Raw genomic sequence first — 21,820 nt, 5'->3', positions numbered from 1 at the left:
ATGGCTACTATTCATGTGACAGGTCCTCTTTAGAATAAACTTTTATTACATGTGCAGAGTCCACACATACCACCAAGGCGTCTGTCTGCATCTGATATATCTGTATAAAATCATCAGAACTTTAAAGACCAAAAATCTGGTTTTACGTTGGAACCATGTCACTCAAAACGGCTAACAATTAACATTTCCCATATGTCTACTTTATGCTGGCATCTATTATTTTATGCGTCCATTGAGTTTTGGGGACATTACATGGCTTAATATTTTAGCCACAATTTTTCACATTTCAAGAAAATTACAAAGCATGGTTAATATGTTTGGGACCAGCCCAGCATTGGAGGGTCAGTTTAAAAGAAAAGGCATTTCCTGGATGTATAACACATACAATCCCTCCGTTGTCGGGTCTGAAACCGGCGAAACCTCGCCGCGCATAGTGTGTGCACAGGGGGATTCATAAGTCTGCAGTCACACAGAGTTGGACCGGACATCCCCTTTAATAGCTCTCTGTATCTGCACTGTACAGATCCAGGACTTGTCTCCCATTGAGCACATCTGGGACGTCATGCGTGGGTGATTACAGCGGAGCTGCCAGCAGGGGATCTTGATGATTTGCCCGAGTGCATTTAGCCATACAGACGACCATCGAAAATGTTTCAGCTTTTCCACTATTTGCATATTAGTAAGGCTACGTTCACATTAGCGGCGGGCGCCGCAGCGGCGCCGCATGCGTCATGCGCCCCTATATTTAACATGGGGGCGCATGGACATGCGTCGCACTTGCGTTTTGCACCGCATGCGTCGCTGCGGCGCCCGCGTCCGGGCGCAGAGGACGCAGCAGGTTGCATTTTTGCTGCGTCCAAAATCAATTTAAAAAAAGGACGCATGCGGCGCAAAACGCAGCGTTGTGCATGCGTTTTGCTGCGTTTTTGTTTGCGTTGTGCGCTGCGGCGCACAACGCAAATGTGAACGTAGCCTAACATGTCTATGCATCCCGCGGTTTCTACGACTCGTCCTTCTCGATGGCGCAATTTCATTCTCTAGGATTCTAGTTTCTGGTGTGTGGGTGGAATATAAAAAACTAAAAGCTTGTGGTTAATAATCCTGTAATCAGTCACAGGTCATAGTCTATAGCAGATAACCCTGGGCCGGAGAGTGATAACACACAGCACACTCTGCAGCCATCACCGCTGCTCTACTAGTACTGATTAGGGCTGCTACAAAGAGAACAATAAAGTTTGTTGTGATTTAAGAAAAAAAAGCGTCTCCGCATTCCAAGCCTCGTTGTGAGACTGCTGCGCTGTACTGCCGACCGGAAACAGGAAGTGCTGGTGTCACGCGTCAGGTGAGGGGATTACAAGTAGTGGCTAGTGTCAGAGCGGAGCGGTGACGGCGGGGCGTGCAGCTTTGTCACGGTGAGCGTGGGGTGGCGTGTTATATTCACGGGCAGGAGTGGTGGGGAGCGAGTTAACCCTGTATTAGCCAGTGTGGTATGTAATGTATGTATGTGTGTGACAGGGCAGCCATGCTACATGGTGTAAGGGGGGAGGAGGTTCTGCATTTATGTATTTGATAGTTTTTCTCGCCTTAAATGTTTAGGGACCCCATACTTGTAAGTTGGCCGATATCATTGGGATCATCAAAAAATCAGTATTGTAGATCAGGGGTGGGCATACCATTGGTGCTAGCAGTGCGGCGTTCAAGGGTCCAAGAATTAAAGGGACTGCTACCACCTCCAAAGCAGCAGGGCGCATGGTCATAAACTATTAGATTGCAATGGTCTCGTATACTGTGCCACCTTCTAATGCCTTGATAAACCAATAATGTTAATGGAGAGTTCTCTGGCAGATAGTTTTTTTGTTTTTTTTTGGTCTCAAAGTATTCCACTCTTTCATTGTTAAACACAAATGATGGTACAGTGATAAGAGGGCATCTTCTATGTCTTGAGGAAAGAAGGTTTAATCATCACAGATGCAGATTCTTTGCTGTAAAAGCAGTGAGGCTGTGGCCTCCTTACTGTCAGAGCTATAGTGAGGCTGTGGCCTCCTTACTGTCAGAGCTATAGTGAGGCTGTGGCCTCCTTACTGTCAGAGCTATAGTGAGGCTGTGGCCTCCTTACTGTCAGAGCTATAGTGAGGCTGTGGCCTCCTTACTTGTCAGAGCTATAGTTAGGCTATAGGTTGAACCTGATGGACTTCAGTCTACCTTTAACCTGAATAGGACTCTGAGCGAAGGATGACTGTTCAGACTATGATCCCAATACGAGAAAAGGGGGAAGGAGATGAGTCGGCTCACCACATTGTTTCAGCATCAATCCTGCTGGGAAGCACACACAGAGAAGCCCGGGATCCAGCTGTGTATGAAGAACCAAAAAGAAAATCCAGCGGGGTAGCAGGTTCACAAATATAAAACCCAGAATTTATTGTAGAAAATATAAATATACAGTGGGGCAAAAAAGTATTTAGTCAGGCAGCAATAGTGCAAGTTCCACCACTTAAAAAGATGAGGGGCGTCTGTAATTTACATCATAGGTAGACCTCAACTATGGGAGACAAACTGAGCAAAAAAAAATCCAGAAAATCACATTTTCTGTTTTTTTATCATTTTATTTGCATATTATGGTGGAAAATAAGTATTTGGTCAGAAACAAACAATCAAGATTTCTGGCTCTCACAGACCTGTAACTTCTTCTTTAAGAGTCTCCTCTTTCCTCCACTCATTACCTGTAGTAATGGCACCTGTTTAAACTTGTTATCAGTATAAAAAGACACCTGTGCTCACCCTCAAACAGTCTGACTCCAAACTCCACTATGGTGAAGACCAAAGAGCTGTCAAAGGACACCAGAAACAAAATTGTAGCCCTGCACCAGGCTGGGAAGACTGAATCTGCAATAGCCAACCAGCTTGGAGTGAAGAAATCAACAGTGGGAGCAATAATTAGAAAATGGAAGACATTCAAGACCACTGATAATCTCCCTCGATTTGGGGCTCCACGCAAAATCACACCCCGTGGGGTCAGAATGATCACAAGAACGGTGAGCAAAAATCCCAGAACCACGCGGGGGGACCTAGTGAATGAACTGCAGAGAGCTGGGACCAATGTAACAAGGCCTACCATAAGTAACACACTACGCCACCATGGACTCAGATCCTGCAGTGCCAGACGTGTCCCACTGCTTAAGCCAGTACATGTCCGGGCCCGTCTGAAGTTTGCTAGAGAGCATTTGGATGATCCAGAGGAGTTTTGGGAGAATGTCCTATGGTCTGATGAAACCAAACTGGAACTGTTTGGTAGAAACACAACTTGTCGTGTTTGGAGGAAAAAGAATACTGAGTTGCATCCATCAAACACCATACCTACTGTAAAGCATGGTGGTGGAAACATCATGCTTTGGGGCTGTTTCTCTGCAAAGGGGCCAGGACGACTGATCCGGGTACATGAAAGAATGAATGGGGCCATGTATCGTGAGATCTTGAGTGCAGACCTCCTTCCATCAGCAAGGGCATTGAAGATGAAACGTGGCTGGGTCTTTCAACATGACAATGATCCAAAGCACACCGCCAGGGCAATGAAGGAGTGGCTTCGTAAGAAGCATTTCAAGGTCCTGGAGTGGCCTAGCCAGTCTCCAGATCTCAACCCTATAGAAAACCTTTGGAGGGAGTTGAAAGTCCGTGTTGCCAAGCGAAAAGCCAAAAACATCACTGCTCTAGAGGAGATCTGCATGGAGGAATGGGCCAACATACCAACAACAGTGTGTGGCAACCTTGTGAAGACTTACAGAAAACGTTTGACCTCTGTCATTGCCAACAAAGGATATATTACAAAGTATTGAGATGAAATTTTGTTTCTGACCAAATACTTATTTTCCACCATAATATGCAAATAAAATGATAAAAAAACAGACAATGTGATTTTCTGGATTTTTTTTTTTCTCAGTTTGTCTCCCATAGTTGAGGTCTACCTATGATGTAAATTACAGACGCCTCTCATCTTTTTAAGTGGTGGAACTTGCACTATTGCTGACTGACTAAATACTTTTTTGCCCCACTGTAAAAAGTGACAAGCGGTTCTAACCAGTGTGAATGAAAACCAATGTGTTTCAGCTGATAAGAGCCTTATTCATGGTTGTCACAATATAAAAATGATTGAAGCATTGAGCATTTGTGTTTGGTTTGAACAGTCATTCTGTGCTAACATTCCCTTTTAAATCTATGAAACTGGGAACAATAGCTGTCGGCTTGAATGTTTGGGCTCAACTATTGGGTGTGTCTGGCAACAGATTGAAAGGGTTTTCTCCAGGATTAGAACAAACATGGCAGCTCTCTTCTACAAACTATGCCACCTCTGACTGGCCATGTGTGGCGTCCGTTATTGCAGTCCAGCCTCATTGAAGTGAATGCAACAGAGCTGCAATACCGCCCACAACTCCTGATGCAGGGCTGCTGCGGTCTGTATGAAGGCAGCTATGATTCTCTAATCCTGGACTATCCTTTAAAAATGTGAATAAATCCTTTTAAAGGTTTATGAAGGGGGGGGGGGGAGTTTTGTTCCTTTACACTTTCATATAGAAGTACATGGAAGCTATTGAGATCTATGGGTGACCACGCAATGCGTCTGAGCCTGTCAGAACTGTTGCTGTGTCTTATAGGGGGAGTGTTAGCTGGGACCCCTCACTGATGTCTGGGTGTCCTAATAGGACTTGTAGACCACAGACATCCTTATAGGAGGTGAGGATTACCGTTACTGCTAATACTGGACCTGCTATGTATGAAAGTGATGGATATTTTATATTAGTAATCACACAGAACATGGAGCCCATCAATCATTGCTGTGAGGGGAGGAAGGGGCATTCTCCTTCAATGTATCGGACACGCAAACTTTTGGGTTAATTTATAATAATTTTTTTTTCTTAAGCTTTCTGGTCTCAAAGTTGCAATTTATTGCACAAATCATTTATTTTGCCGGCACTGATGGTGTGTTTTTTTTTTTTGTGTTTTTTTATCTTGGCAAAGCTTGTTAAAAACTGGTGGTGTCTCAGACTGCCTGATAGATTCACTTAAGGGTATCCTGTCACCTGAATTTGGCGGGACCGGTTTTCGGTCCTATGGGTGATGTTTTCGGGTGTTTGATTCATCCTTTCCTTACCCGCTGGCTGCATGCTGGCTGCAATATTGGCTTGAAGTTCATTCTCTGTCCTCCGTAGTACACGCCTGCGCAAGGCAATCTTGCCTTGCGCACACGCAGTATGCTTTGCCTACCTGCAGGCAAAGCTGAAAAGCATTAGTGCGCCGGCGCACTGTCCCGGAAGTATTTCGCTGTTTTCTGGGACATAGTGCGCCGGCACATGCGCACTAATGCTTTTCGGCTTTGCCGGAGTTGGGCAAAGCATACTGCGCAAGGCAAGATTGCCTTGCTCAGGCGTGTACTACGGAGGACAGAGAATTAACTTCAAGCCAATATTGCAGCCAGCGGGTAAGGAAAGGGTGAATCAAACAACCGAAAACCGCCCATCGGACCAAAAACAGGTCCCGCCAAATTCAGGTGACCGGTTCCCTTTAAGTTGGCATTACTTATAGCAGAACCTTTCCTGCAGCCCATTGGTAAAATTAATTTTGTGGTGGTTTTCAAACCTTTCAGCCCCCTCCTGTTATCAGAATTCCGGTGACTAGATGTTTCTTTGGGCGATATCCCCACAGGTGGGGGGCAGGGCGGCGTCCTCGGATCTATGTAATAGTCCATGCCCTACTGTATTATCAGTACTGGGTCGTGCGATCTGTTCAAGCTTGTTATGCAACTTGCTGGGGCTGCACCTTTTTTAACCACATAGGTTTCTGTTGTGGCAGATAATTAGTTTATGGGTTGCAGGTGCTGATACCCCTCCCCATAATATGTTGCACCCATTTTACCCTGCTTTATGGGAAGAAGTGGCCACGGGGACCACCTGCCAAGCACCAGGCTCTGCTCTTTTGGATATAAAAATAAACTCTCACAGCCGGCCTCATGTTGGCAGCTGTCGGGGCTTGCTGGGAGTTGCAGTTTTGCAGCTGGTGAGCCGCAGTTTGGAAATGGTTGCCTTGTGATGACATATATTGATGTGAAACTTCTTCCCTGGGTTAGAAGTTTGATCTGAAACCACTGTTACACTGTGACAAGACTGCATGAGGTTTTCAGTCATTTTGACTGTTTCTATGTTCCTCTCATTAATGATTTGCTAGTGATCGGTGCTGCTATCTGTCGGACATCTGCGAGCCGTGCTTCAGACTTTGTCAAAGCGTGAGCTGATATTTTGCTTCCCATGATCTGGGAAGCTTAGCAAAGCCGGACTGCGCCTGTTGCTGATTGTTCGTGGCCGGGCGCCACGTAGTGTATAGCCCAGCCACGTAGTGTATAGCCCAGCCACGTAGTGTATAGCCCAGCCACGTAGTGTATAGCCCAGCCACGTAGTGTATAGCCCAGCCACGTAGTGTATAGCCCAGCCACGTAGTGTATAGCCCAGCCACGTAGTGTATAGCCCAGCCACGTAGTGTATAGCCCAGCCACGTAGTGTATAGCCCAGAATTAAAATAAAAAAATAGTTATATACTCACCCTCCGGATCCAGCCCAGGCGTTTACCGATGCTCCTTGCGACGCTCCGGTCCCAAGAGTGCATTGCGGTCTCGCGAGACCGCTGCGTCATCATCTCGAGAGACCGCAGTGCATGGACCGGTCACCGGAGCGTCGCGAGGAGCTGGAAAGGCGCCGGAAGGTGAGTATATAATGACTTATTATTTTTAACACTAGATCTTTTTACTATTGATGCTGCATAGGCAGCAGGAATAGTAAAAAGTTGGTCACACAGGGTTAATAGCAGCGTTAACGGACTGAGTTACACCGCGGCATAACACGGTCCGTTAACGCTGCCATTAACCCTGTGTGAGCGCTGACTGGAGGGGAGTATGGAGCGGGCACTGACAGCAGGGGAGTAAGGAGCAGCCATTTTGCCGCCGGACTGTGCCCGTCGCTGATTGGTTGTGGCCGTTATACTATACTAGATGGTGGCCCTATTCTAACGCATCGGGTATTCTAGAATATGTATGTATGTATATAGCAGCCACATAGTGTATATAGCAGCGGCCACGTAGTATATAGGAGCCATGTAGTATATAGCAGACAAATACTATGTGGCCTGTGATACATACATACATACATACATACATACATACATACATACATACATACATACATACATACATACATACATACATACATACATACATACATACATACATACATACATACAGTAGAATACCCGATGCGTCAATACAGGCCGTAGTATTTAGCAGTGTGGGCACCATATCCCTGTAAAAAAAAAAAAAAAATAGTGATATACTCACCCGCCGGGATCCAGTGAAGCTGTTGCGATGCGCGCGGCTGCCGCCATCTTCCGTTCCCAGGATGCATTGCGAAATTACCCAGATGACTTAGCGGTCTCGTGAGACCGCTAAGTCTTCTGGGTAATTTCGCAATGCATCTCTGGGAACGGCGGCCGGCACGAGCGCATCGTCGGACGACGGAAGGTGAGAATAGCAGGTTTTTTGTTTTTTTTATTATTTTTAACATTACATCTTTTTACTATTGATGCTGCATAGGCAGCATCAATAGTAAAAAGTTGGGAACACAGGGTTAATAGCAGCGGTAACGGAGTGCGTTACACCGCGGCATAACGCGGTCCGTTACCGCTGGCATTAACCCTGTGTGAGCGGTGACTGCGGGGAGTATGGAGCAGGTGCCGGGCACTGACTGCAGGGGAGTAGGGAGGGACTAATCGGACTGTGCCCGTCGCTGATTGGTTGCGGCAGCCATGACAGGCAGCTGGCGAGACCAATCAGCGACGCGGGATTTCCGTGACGGAAGTTGCCGACAGAAAGACGGAAGTACCCCTTAGACAATTATACTGTATGTATGTATATATTGTATTGTATTATAGTTTTCTCTGCATTGTGATGTTCCTCTGCTACTCCTCCTGGAAATGTATTCTGTCAATTGGGGAGTTGTCACTGTCAATCAGTGACATTGTCCCGTCAGGGCTGACATTACAGTGGTATTACTTGAGGAACGACAATGCAGAGAGAAAAGGCGCTCCAGAACTCCTATCGTGGGGAATGCAAATATTTAGTAATAAGTGTGCTATGAGAGCGGCACTGGCGTTGTGCCAGCCTTGGGTGGGATGTAGCTCCTCTGCCAGCAGTGCTGCAATGCCATGTGACCGCATTACAATCCATCACACCATGAAGTCTGTATAAAGCTCAGATATTTCTACATCCTTCGCTTTTTCCTAGTGTTTTGTCATATCATTCACACAGAGGCGGTGAACTTTTTTTTTTTGTTCTCTCCTTGTCAAACAGTGCCACCATTGTGCACAGGTTGTTTGGTAGGGCACGACGTACATTTTATTTTATATTTTAGCAGCGTGTTTGGTTTGTTTAGTAGCCCTGTAGTATGAACTTTCCTAAGGCCGGGTGCACATGATCCAGTAGTGGCAGCGCTTTGGACACAGGGCATGTTCGCTGCTTCCGAAGTGCTGCTCTCTGTTGAACTCAGATGAATCTGCATGTGATCACTGACCCGTGCGGATTCACTGCGTCCAATGCATTATATGGGTGAAATTTATCTTGCAGAGACTCGTGTCTCCAATCTCCCTGCCATGTGGTCCGCTGCTGCCTCCCCACCACTCTGGACCGTGTGGTGCACGCCATCCTTGGCCCTGTGGTGGGCGCCCTGTTCAGGCACCATGTCAGTTGAACAAGGATCTCATTTGCAAAGCAAATGCCGCTCATCCGTGTGCTCCTGTTGTGTGTGGCAGCAGTGTGGAGGGTTATATCCTCAGTTGTACTTTATGACGTGACTTGCTGAACGTTTCTTCTTTTCCTCTTAGGTGATTGCAGTGGGTGAGCCATGAGTCTCCAGTGGACGGCGGTGGCCGGCTTCCTATATGCCGAGGTGTTCTTGGTCCTGCTGCTGTGCATTCCTTTTATTTCACCCACAAGGTAACCCTAACTTCTCCTTACTAAGCACCTTATTATTACATGTTTTTCTGTCCTTTTTTTTTTTTTTTTTTTGTTCTTTTCAATCCGTTTGTTTGTTTTTGTTTTTCTTTCTGTCTTTCTCACATCTCCTTATTCAGCTTTGAGCAAATTGATTCCCTGGACTCCATTGAGCAGCCGGCTCTGTTTTTGGATCGGAGCGGTCTGAGCTGTCTCCTACCTGCTGTGAAACCTCACTCTTCTTTTGATTAATGGGCCTGGTGTGATGTCATTTTTCAATGGTGACCTCACACCAGGCCAGGGCTACCATCAGGTAAAAGGCGGCTCACAGATCTGCTGTATGATGGCATGCAGGATACTGACCTAATCCTGCAATTCAATGTGCACCATCTTCATTACTTTTAATAATATATTCACATGTTGCATTTTTTTAATGCAAATTTTAGGCTGTGTTTACAGTACCAGTAACAACACTGTGAGACGTCAAAAATCTCATGCTCACACGTTTTGTTTTTTTTCCTGACTGATTTGGGAAAACGTCAGTGTTTTTTGAAAACTGCAGCATGCCTCTTCTTTCAATGTTTTTGCAGCATTTGCACCCAGAATGTAATGGCTAAGGCTAAGTTCAGATTGATGTTCGGGGGCTTTGCGGAGGACTGCGTATGTACTCCGTTAAGCCCCGCCTACTTCTGCATGCGTCCAAAACAAGTTGCGTTTTGTGCGGACGGCGGGCGCGTCAAAACAACGCATCCACATACATCTGCATGTCCTGCGGGGCTTAACAGAGGACGTGCGCAGCCCTCCGCAAAGCCCCCGAACACACATCTGAACCCGGAATAAGTGCAAAAAATGCAGTATCGGATTTTGCTGTATTTTTGGTACAAAAACCTTAGGGAAGGTACACTATTATTTTTTTTATTTTATTTGGGAGGAACTAAATTTTATTAGCATGCACAGGAGAGCAAAAACGCAAAAAATGGCAGGAGACCAAGCCTGTTGAAAAAAAGATAAAATACAACATGTGAACATAGGCTTACAATATCATCAGCCTCGTCTTCTGAAATACTCTATGCTTCCTTCTTCTTTTCCCCATCCTGTATCGTCCAGTCTGGGATCTGTCATTTCTCTGCTCACATTTTCTGTCTTTCTGCTGCTGGCCCTATCAGTTTAGTATACAGGTGTTCAGGGTGGATATAAGCGCTGGATATACCACTACAATATTACACACGGCAACTTTTTTTTTTTTTTTTTATAGATGGCAGAAAATCTTTAAATCTCGCCTGGTGCAGCTGACGGTGACTTATGGGAACACTTTCTTTGTGGTCCTGATAGTGATACTGTTGCTTCTACTGTTAGGTAAGTGTTGCTACTGCTAAAATTATTACGTTATTTTAAAGGGGTATTCTGGACCATGTTATCATCTATCGTTAGGACCGAGGTCCTCATTCTTCCCTGGCCAAGTGACCTCGGTCAGACCAAGGACTCCTGACCTTATGCCAAGTCTGTGATGCTGAAGATGTGAAGAAAGCCAAGCGCTGCGCTCAGTTATCTTCATCCTTACCAGAAACCTAAATAGAGCGACTGAGCACATGTGGGATCTTCAGCTCCATGCTACTCCTAGGGTAACCAGAAGAAGATTGGGGGCGCACAGGAGCTGGCAGCAATCTGACCATTTCCTGCAATCCAGTTGATGCTTAGACCAGATTTCTCCCTCAGAGGGTTCATCTTGTAAAGGGGACACATGTCCATGTACGTCATAATCGGGCAAGGACATCGTAAGCTCATTGTCACTCCTTTTTGCTGCAGTCAATATTTTCCTATTGCCACGACAGCACCCTTACGAGAGAGGGGATCCGCCCACCATCTGGACAGGAACCTACAGGATTTAAAGGGGCGGTCCCCCTCACCACTCCAGTTTGGGTTCCTGTCCGGATGGCGGGAGCCTGCAGGATTTTCTTACCCGGGTCCACCATGCCTCTGCGCGGTTTCTTTGAGAACGGCAGAATCGGGGACTCTGGAAGCAGCGTCGGGGGTGTTCTTTTTTTCAGACCCCTCCTCGTCTGGTCGCGTGGTACGCGTTCCCAGGGGTCGGGCAGGCCGCCCTGGGTCGCGTGAACGCCGCAGCGCTGTCTGTAAGCGCGCGGCGCCGGCTCAGCGTCCTTCATACAGAGGACCCGGAAGTGGAAGGTAGGACTTCCGGGGTATGCTGGGGGAGGAGGCGCGGCTGCCGGTATTAAGCAGCGGTGACTGCAGGAGAATGTGCGGCAGTATGACTTCGGTTGCGGATACAGAGCACCTTCAGGTGGAGGTGCCTGACCAGCGTAAGAAGGACAGCAGCCGCTCCAGGAGCAGCAGCAGCGTGGTACGGGGGCAGGAGCAGGCAGGTGCCTCAACGTCACGTATGGATTCCCCTCCTCAGAGACCGGTACTATGCAGTTCAGCCTTGGTGAGTGTTTACAAAAAAAACAAGTAGCTGATATAGCCTGTCTGTCCTTGTGCTTTGTTTTAGGCCAAGAAATCGGCTAAATCCAAGCACAAGCAATGTGCGTTATGTGCGGTTCCCCTGCCTGATAGTTATCAGAAAAGGCTCTGCCAAACTTGTATTTGTCAGACCTTGGAAGAGGAGGCTCCCCTTCGTGCATCAGACCTCAGAGCAGTTATAAGGGAGGAAATTAGTAGTTCCCTTTAAAAGTCGGCATGAAAGGTCCAGGGAAGTATCACCAGGATCGAGCCCGTCTATGCAAGAGGGTGAATGTTCACGTTCCTCATCACCATCCTCTTCAGATGAAGAGGGGAGACCTTGTTTTTCAGTGGATGGAATGGACGCACTAGTTAAAGCGGTTCGTACCGCCATGGGGGTTGTAGAGAACAAGGAGCCAAGGTCAACCCAAGATCTAATGTTTGCAGGGTTGTGCCAAAGGAGCCGTAAATCATTTCCGGTAGTGGACACTGTGAAAGAACTTGTTAAGCGAGAATGGGATAAGCAGGATAAGGGTTTCCTGCCATCATCAGCGAAGAGAAGGTACCCTTTTGATGGTAAAATCCTGGCGGAATGGGTTAAAATTCCTAAAGTGGATGCGGCTGTGGCTTCCACATCTAAATCAACCACCTTACCGCTAGAGGATGTAGGCCTTCTAAAAGACCCTGCGGACAGAAAAGCAGACATGTTCCTTAAAAAGGTTTGGGAAGCATCGTCGGGGGCTTTCAAACCGGCAATTGCCGGCACTTGCACGGCCAGATCAGTTATGGTCTGGGTAGCCCAGCTGGAGGAGCAGCTAAAAACTAAGGTGCCTCGTGACAAGTTACTGGATTCACTATCCCAGATTCGGTAAGGTGTGGCATATTTGGCGGACGCCTCGGTAGACTCCCTAAAACTTGCAGCCAGATCAGCAGGACTCTCAAACGCTGCCCGGCGAGCCTTATGGCTTAAAACTTGGAAGGGGGACGCGCAGGCTAGAGCTAAACTATGTACTATTCCGTGTAGGGGTGAGTACTTGTTTGGGCCAGTGCTGGATGACATCCTAGCTAAGGCTGATGATGGGAAGAAGGGTTTTCCTAAAGTGTTTAATCCTACCTTTTGGAATACCTTCAAGAGACGTTTCCCATACCCGGAGACCTTACTCAGCCCGAAATTGGGAGCCGGCAGAGCCGAAGAAGAGGAATTCAGACTTCAACACCTCATCGTCTTCTTCAAGACGTAGGCGAAATTACTGATAGATCGGACCTTCCAGTAGGGGGCAGATTAAAGCATTTTTATACTCAATGGGTCAAAATAACTTCCAGTAATTGGATCCTGGGTATAGTTAGGTCCGGATTAAAACTAGAGTTCCGGGTAAGACCTTCAGATTATTTTGTATTGACTGCCCCTGGTTCCTTAAACCAACAGAAGGCCCTGGAAAAAGAGATTCAAATGTTGAGACAAAAAGAAGTTATTGTAGAGGTTCCAAAAGATCAGGAGGGAGAGGGGTTCTATTCCCCCTTATTCTTAATCCCCAAACCTGATGGTTCCTTTCGAACCATCATAAATTTACGGAAACTGAACAAATTTTTATAATACCATGCCTTTAAAATGGAATCAATTAAATCGGCAACTAAACTTCTTTTTCCCAGGTGTTATATGACAGTCCTGGATTTAAAAGATGCATACTACCATCTGCCCATTCACAAAGATCACCAACGGTTCCTCAGAATGGCGGTGCGCCTAAACGATCAGGTCAGGCACTTTCAGTTTACGGCAATGCCATTTGGATTATCTATGGCACCAAGGGTGTTTACTAAGGTCATTGCGGAAGTAATGGCCTATGTCAGAGAGCAAGATACTTTAGTTATACCCTACTTGGATGACTTCCTGGTAGTGGGTAATTCATTTGTCCAGTGTAAAGATCGCCTAAACTGTATAATATCTTCTCTACAGGACCTAGGTTGGTTGGTCAACCTAGAGAAGTCAAAACTAAGGCCATCGACTATTCAGACCTTCTTGGGTATTCTGCTAAATTCAGAGAATCAGCTATGTTTTCTTCCAGAAGAAAAGAAGCAGAAGGTTATCCACAAAGTCAGCACGGTGATAAAAAGACCAAATCTGACCTTGAGAGATGCAATGTCCCTGTTGGGATCATTAACAGCGTGTATACCGGCTGTTCTGTGGGCTCAATTTCACACTCGGGTACTACAAGCCCAGGTCCTGGATACAGAGAAGAGCCTTCAAGGTCGGTTAAGCGGAAATCTCAGGCTATCTACCACCACTCTAAACAGTCTAAAATGGTGGCTAAGTATAGAACATTTGTCAAACGGAGTTTGTTGGGAAATAGGACCAGACAACACGATTACGACCGATGCCAGTCCAATAGGATGGGGAGCTCACATAGATGTTTGGACTCAAGGGCAATGGTCTCCCTTAGAAGCCCAAGAGTCCTCCAATTGGAAGGAGCTCACGGCAGTAAGAAATACCCTGCTCAGATGGCTACCGTTGCTTCAGGACTCACATGTAAGAGTCCAGTCGGACAACACGACAGTAGTAGCATACCTCAACCATCAGGGAGGGACAAGGTCGAAGTCTCTGATGATCACCACCACAGACATTTTCAATATGGCCGAGACTCAATTTCGCTCTCTTTCAGCGGTTCACATACGAGGAGAACACAACATACAGGCAGACTACCTCAGCCGTCATTCTCTACGTCAGGGAGAGTGGGTTCTAAATCGGCTAGTTTTCAAACAGATAGTGGGGATCACCAGTCATAGATCTGTTTGCTACGAGGGAAAACAGACAGACCAGGAAGTTTGCATCCCTTCGGGTAGCGGACAACCCTTCCGTAGTGGACTCCCTTCAGATTCATTGGGGGTTCCCTCTAGCCTATGCATTTCCCCCACTATGTCTGATTCCGCTAGTTCTCAGGAAGATCAGGAAGGAGAGGGCGAGGGTAATCCTGATTGCCCCCTTCTGGCCCAGAAGGGCATGGTTCTCCTTACTCAGGGCAATGTCAGTGACCGACCCCTGGGTGTTGCCCGTAATTCCAGATCTTCTTTCTCAGGGTCCATTCCGTTATCCCAATGTGGAATCTCTGCATCTCACGGCGTGGAATTTGAGAGGGAATTATTGAAAAGGAGGGGATTTTCTGATGCGTTAATATCCACCCTTTTAAGTAGCCGAAAGGAAATTACTACTAAAATTTACTGTAAGGTCTGGAAAAAATTTCTTGCCTTTCACCAACAGCCCTTTACGGATAAAATTCCAATTCCGGCTATACTGGAGTTTTTACAGAAGGGCCGTGAGTTGGGTTTGGCGGTAAATACCCTTAGGGTCCAGGTATCTGCTCTGGGGGCATTGTATAACAGCAATGTAGCAGGAAATAGATGGGTATCTAGATTTATGAAAGCTATGGATCGGAGTAACCCCGTTCATATTGTTAGATTACCGCCATGGGATCTAAATTTGGTTTTAGACGCTTTAACAGAACCCCCCTTTGAGCCGTTAGATTCTGTCTCCATTAAAAATTTAACTTTAAAGACGGCCCTGCTAGTAGCCTTAACTTCTGCTAGAAGAGTGAGTGATATGCAAGCGTTGTCAGTAGACCCTCCTTATCTAATGATCTTTCAGGATAGGCTAGTCTTGAAGCCTGACCCAGCATACCTACCGAAGGTAGCCTCTAAATTCCATAGGAGTCAGGAAATATATTTACCTTCTTTTTGTGATAACCCAGTTTCAGCAGAAGAACAAAAATGTCATATGTTAGACGTTAGAAGAACTGTATTAGAGTACCTACACAAAACAGAACCCTGGAGGCAGAGTAGGGCTCTGTTTGTCTCCTTTCAGAACCCAAGGAAGGGGGCGAGTGTTACTAAATGTTCTATTGCCAGATGGATCAGAGATGCAATATGTCTTGCCTATACTGCCAAGGGTCAGACTCCACCAGAAGGCATCAAGGCCCACTCCACTCGAGCCATGGCCTCATCCTGGGCGGAGAAAACGGACGTCTCCATAGACGTGATATGTAAGGCGGCAACGTGGTCATCTCCTTCCACCTTTTATAATCATTACCGTCTTGATCTATCATGTAAGGCCAATTTAGACTTTGGCCATTCAGTACTCAGTGCTGTAGTCCCTCCCAGGTGATTAGTCTTTGAAAGTCTCTCGTAAGGGTGCTGTCGTGGCGATAGGAAAACCGGTTTTTACTTACCGGTAATAGGATTTTACAGAGTCCACGACAGCACCCGCACATTCCCCCCCGTAGTTAAGCACTGGTTTCCTGCACTCTTTGGAAAGTGTGCTATTAGTTATCACTCTTTTAGAGGTGGTGGTATTTAGTAATGTTTAAGTATATATGTTTATGTACTAACTCAATGGGCGGTGTCCCTTATACTCTGAAACACAAACTGGAGTGGTGAGGGGGACCGCCCCTTTAAATCTTGTAGGTTCCTGTCCAGATGGTGGGCGGATCCCCTCTCTCGTAAGGGTGCTGTCGTGGACTCTGTAAAATCCTATTACCGGTAAGTAAAAACCGGTTTTTCTTTCCTTACTACCTGATTGCACCACTGAGAGAAAGGGACAGCGGCAATTATGGTATTAATCAGCAGCCATCAGGGTTAGCTTTGTTGCTGCTGTTAGAGACAGGTGCTCGCTGTATGAGGCTGCCGGCACCTGCCCGGTATGGAGTGGGTTTATCTCCTGAGCCCGCTCCTTACACCCGCATACTTTACATAACAAAATGGTGCATCCTGTAGCACAGGAGTGGGCAGTTTTCCCGATATACGAGAGCGGGACTGTTGTGGAGGCCGAAACAACATCCTGAAATTAACTCTCAATATTATAATTTTTAATTTATATTAACCCCTTCCCGACCCATGACGCCTATGTAGCGTCATGGAATGATCGCGTTTCTGCAGATCGGGTGAAGGGGTTAACTCCTATTTTACCCGATCTGCAGGGAGAGGGGGAGTGGTACTTCAGCCCAGGGGGGGTGGCTTCACCCCCCCGTGGCTACGATCGCTCTGATTGGCTGTTGAAAGTGAAACTGACAATCAGAGCGATTTGTAATATTTCACCTAAAAAACTGGTGAAATATTACAATCCAGCCATGGGCGATGCTGCAATACCATCGGCCATGGCTGGAAAACCTGAAGTGACCCCCCCCCACCACCACCCCACCGATCGCCCCCCCAGTGCTCCGTTATGGGGTCCGGTCCCCTCCGTCCTGTGCTCCGCTCCCCCGTCCTCCTGCCCCCCCCCCCCCCCTTATACTTACCGAGGCTCCCGGTGTCGGTCCGTCCCCTCGCTGGGCGCCGCCATCTTCCAAAATGGCGGGCGCATGCTCAGTGCGCCCGCCGAATCGGCCGGCAGTTTCATTACAAGTACATTTTGATCGCTGTGGTAGGTTCTATCACAGCGATCAAAATAAAAAAATAATCAATAAACCCCCCCCCCCTTTATCACCCCCATAGGTAGGGACAATAATAAAATAAAGAAAATATTTTTTTTTCTGTTTCCGCTAGGGGTAGGGTTAGAACTAGGGGTAGGGTTAGGGGTAGGGTTAGGGTTACGGTTAGGGTTATGGCATGTGCACACAGAGCGGATCGGCCGCAGATCCGCAGCGGATTGGCCGCTGCGAATTCGAAGCAGTTTTCCATCAGGTTTACAGTACCATGTACACCTAAGGAAAACCAAATCCGCTGTGCCCATGGTGCGGAAAATTCCGTGCAGAAACGCTGCATTGTATTTTCCGCAGCATGTCAATTCTTTGTGCGGATTCCGCAGCGTTTTACACCTGTTCCTCAATAGGAATCCGCAGGTGAAATCCGCACAAAAAAACACTGGAAATCTGCTGTAAATCCGCAGGTAAAACGCAGTGCCTTTTACCTGCAGATTTTTCAAAAATCGTGCGGAAAAATCTCACACGAATCCGCAACGTGGGCACATAGCCTTAGGGTTAGGGTTGGAATTAGGGCTAGGGTTTGAAATAGGGTTAAGATTAGGCTTGTGGTTAGGGTTACGGATAGGGTTAGGGGTGTGTTGGGGTTACAGTTGTGGTTAGGGTTGGGATTAGGGTTACGGTTGGGATTAGGGTTAGGATTAGGGTTAGAATTAGGGTTACGGGTGTGTTGCGGTTAGGGTTGTGGTTAGGGGTGTGTTGGGGTTAGGGTTGTGATTAGGGTTATGGCTACAGTTGGGATTAGGATTAGGGGTGTGTTGGGGTTAGTGTTGAAGTTAGAATTGAGGGGTTTCCACTGTTTAGGCACATCAGGGGTCTCCAAACGCAACATGGCGCCACCATTGATTCCAGCCAATCTTGCGTTCAAAAAGTCAAATGGTGCTCCCGCCCTTCCAAGCCCCGACGTGTGCCCAAACAGTGGTTTACCCCCACATTTGGGGTACCAGCGTACTCAGGACAAACTGGGCAACAACTGTTGGGGTCCAATTTCTCCTGTTACCCTTGCAAAAATAAAAAATTACTTGCTAAAACATAATTTTTGAGGAAAGAACAATTATTTTTTATTTTCACTGCTCTGCGTTATAAACTTCTGTGAAGCACTTGGGGGTTGAAAGTGCTCACCACACATCTAGATAAGTTCCTTCGGGGGTCTAGTTTCCAAAATGGGGTCACTTGTGGGGTGTTTCTACTGTTTAGGCACATCAGGGGCTCTGCAAATGCAATGTGACGCCCGCAGACCATTCCATCAAAGTCTGCATTTCAAATGTCACTACTTCCCTTCCGAGCCCTGACGTGTGCCCAAACAGTGGTTTACCCCCACATATGGGGTATCAGCGTACTCACAACCAACTGGGCAACAAATATTGGGGTCCAAATTCTCCTGTTACCCTTGTGAAAATAAAAAATTGCTTGCTAAAACATCTTTTTTGAGGAAAGAAAAATGATTTTTTATTTTCACGGCTCTGCGTTATAAACTTCTGTGAAGCACTTGGGGGTTCAAAGTGCTCACTACACATCTAGATAAGTTCCCTTGGGGGTCTAGTTTCCAAAATGGAGTCAATTGTGGGGAGTTCCTACTGTTTAGGCACATCAGGGGCTCTGCAAACGCAACCTGACGCCCGCAGAGCATTCCATCAAAGTCTGCATTTCAAAACGTCACTACTTCCCTTCTGAACCCCGACGTGTGCCAAAACAGTGGTTTACCCCCACATATGGGGTATCAGCGTACTCAGGAGAAACTGGACAACAACTTTTGGGGTCCAATTTCTCCTGTTACCCTTGGGAAAATAAAAAATTGTGGGCTAAAAAATCATTTTTGAGAAAAGAAAAATTATTTTTTATTTTCATGGCTCTGCGTTATAAACTTCTGTGAAGCACTTGGGGGTTCAAAGTGCTCACCACACATCTAGATTAGTTCCTTGGGAGGTCTAGTTTCCAAAATGGGGTCACTTGTGCAGGAGCTCCAATGTTTAGGCACACAGGGGCTCTCCAAACGCGACATGGTGTCCGCTAATGATTGGAGCTAATTTTCCATTCAAAAAGCCAAATGGCGTGCCTTCCCTTCCGAGCCCTGCCGTGCGCCCAAACAGTGGTTTACCCCCACATATGAGATATCAGCGTACTCAGGACAAATTGGACAACAACGTCCGTGGTCCAGTTTCTCCTTTTACCCTTGGGAAAATAAAAAATTGTTGCTAAAAGATCATTTTTGTGACTAAAAAGTTAAATGTTCATTTTTTCCTTCCATGTTGCTTCTGCTGCTGTGAAACACCTGAAGGGTTAATAAACTTCTTGAATGTGGTTTTGAGCACCTTGAGGGGTGCAGTTTTTAGAATGGTGTCACTTTTGGGTATTTTCAGCCATATAGAACCCTCAAAAAGACTTCAAATGTGAGGTGGTCCCTAAAAAAATGGTTTTGTAAATTTTGTTGTAAAAATGAGAAATCACTGGTCAAATTTTAACCCTTATAACTTCCTAGCAAAAAAAAAATTTGTTTCCAAAATTGTGCTGATGTAAAGTAGACATGTGGGAAATGTTATTTATTAACTATTTTGTCACATAACTCTCTGGTTTAACAGAATAAAAATTCAAAATGTGAAAATTGCGACATTTTCAAAATTTTTGCCAAATTTCCGTTTTTTTCACAAATAAACTCAGAAATTATCGACCTAAATTTACCACTAACATGAAGCCCAATATGTCACGAAAAAACAAGCGTTCCTGAATTATTACCTCATAAAGGGACACTGGTCAGAATTGCAAAAAACGGCAAGGTCATGAAGGGGTTAATATTGTATGATGTAATATTGAGCAGAATTAAGTATACGGACATCCCCTCCTCCACCTATGTATTGACCACCCCAGCATACACATGATGCGGTAACAGTGAGCAGCGGTGGGTACGGTGTGACCCGTGGACCACTGTTTCAGCCCTTGACTCTTTTGGGCGGCAATTTGCCCATGTCTGATGTAGCGGGAAGAAATAAAAAGTAGGTTGACATTTAACTTTTTTTTATCATTTGTTCTTGTCTATAAATATGAATGTCCACTTATGATTGTATTTTGGGGAATAGACAGATCATGATAACTTGTTTATGGCCGTCATTCGAGTCGTAGATAGTTTATAGGATTGTCTCTTTATGTAAGCCTGCCTGCTGAAACTGTTTCCACGTGCTACATGATATTATTTGTGCTCTACCTATGAATAAAGTAGAAACGGGGTTTTGGGATGTAACATTGAGTGTATACCATGCTGTATACTGAAAAAAACATGGCAAACAAGGATCCTGCTCTATGGGGTAGGGGGGGGGCTCTTAAAATCTACAAGGCAAGAGGAAAGGAGAATAAAATGAGGGTAGAAATTGCTAACATAGTGCTATCAGGTTATTGTAGGTGGGTTTTTAGGTTGTTTTGAAAGCTGCAAAGATTTCGAAGTCAGACTCGTTGGGGTGGCGAGTTACAGAATATGTGGGAAGCACGGGGGGGGGGGAAGACTTGGCATTGGTTGTGCGAGAAGCATATAATAAGGAGGTCGGGTCGTTGGGTTTGGGGTGGTATATGGAGATTGATAAAGGGGTTTTTGGGGGAGGGGCAGGTTATTGGCAGCCTTGTATGTTCTAATGAGGGAAGAGGTGTATATGTGTCTCTTACTCTATAATAACAGGACAAATATCCTCCCACATGCAGCGGTCATTTTTGACATGCTACTTAGACCGTCTCTATAATAACAAGACATCAGTCAGGGATAGATGTCACTGATGTCAGTCTCTCTAGCACTAGTAATGGGAATAATCAGGGTAATAAACATGGCAGATTTGCAACGCAGGCTTCACACATCAGACTAGAGATGTGGTGCAGTGTCTTTATCACATGGTACTTTGCCTAAGTGCTCTTTCACATGTCCTGATATTTCCAGTATTGGAAAAATCAGTACCAGAGATATGTGTGTAATACTTATGGCAACCATATTGCATCAGTATCACGCGTACCGGCACCTGGGAAGCATCGGTACTATTAGCACTGTTCCCCGGCGCTGGGTGCTGAAGACAACTCTCATTATTCTCCCCTGCTTGCTCTATGATCAGCACTTTATAGGAGACAATGTTGAGAGTTGTATTCGGCTAATAACTTCGAGAGGAGGGCGACTGATGAGACTACTACTCCTGTCAGCCTCAACCTGCTGCCTCTAATAACAGTGAGAGCAGGTGGCGGCTGATGGGAACATTCATCATCAGTCCCTACCTGCCCCTGTATTTTTGATAACTAGCCAGGCAAAACTGACAGCTGCAGGCTGCAACCCTCAGCTATCTGCTTCAGCAAGGCTGGTTATAAAAAATTGAGGAGTCTCCATACTTTATTTAAGTAATTAAAAAAACAAAACAAAAAAACAGCGTGGGGTTTCCCCTTCCATTTTTGACAACCAGCCAAGCTAAATCTGACAGCTGGGAGCTGGTATTCTCAAGCTGGTAAGGGGCCATGGATATTGTAGCCTCACCAGCCTAAAAATAGCAGCCTTCAGCCACCTAGAAAAGGCACATTTATAAGACACATAGCCATTACAAATCCTGTAGTTATATTTTAAATAAACACACAGCCAGAATAAAGTTGTTTGTTTGTTTGTTTTTTTTTTTAAATAAAAACAAGACACTTTAGGGTATGTGTCCACGTTCAGGATTGCATCAGGATTTGGTCAGTATTTTACATCAGTATTTGTAAGCCAAAACCAGGAGTGGGTGATAACTGCAGAAGTGGTGCATATGTTTCTATTATACTTTTCCTCTAATTGTTCCACTCCTGGTTTTGGCTACAAATACTGATGAAAAATCCTGACCAAATCCTGATGCAATCCTGAACGTGGACACATACCCTTATT

At 45.9% G+C, this 21,820-nt stretch overlaps 1 protein-coding gene across 3 annotated transcripts in view; it reads left to right on the top strand.

Moving 5' to 3' along the window:
* Window positions 1–1,150: 1,150 nt before the first annotated feature.
* Window positions 1,151–21,820, top strand: part of BCAP31 (B cell receptor associated protein 31) — a 64,796-nt gene continuing 44,126 nt past the window's right edge. The window contains exons 1-3 of one of the 3 annotated variants that reach the window (XM_077283793.1): window positions 1,151–1,342; window positions 8,914–9,025; window positions 10,278–10,378. In XM_077283793.1, coding sequence (XP_077139908.1) covers window positions 8,934–9,025; window positions 10,278–10,378 — 193 coding nt within the window. In that variant the 5' untranslated portion in view covers window positions 1,151–1,342; window positions 8,914–8,933. Of the gene's footprint in view, window positions 1,488–8,913; window positions 9,026–10,277; window positions 10,379–21,820 lie in introns of all 3 variants that reach the window. The other 2 variants (XM_077283792.1, XM_077283794.1) reach the window with 2 other exon arrangements.

The sequence above is a fragment of the Ranitomeya variabilis genome, chromosome 2, assembly GCF_051348905.1.
Source record: "Ranitomeya variabilis isolate aRanVar5 chromosome 2, aRanVar5.hap1, whole genome shotgun sequence".
In the NCBI taxonomy this organism is placed as follows: Eukaryota; Metazoa; Chordata; class Amphibia; order Anura; family Dendrobatidae; genus Ranitomeya; species Ranitomeya variabilis.
This window is presented reverse-complemented; position numbering and strand designations above follow the sequence as displayed.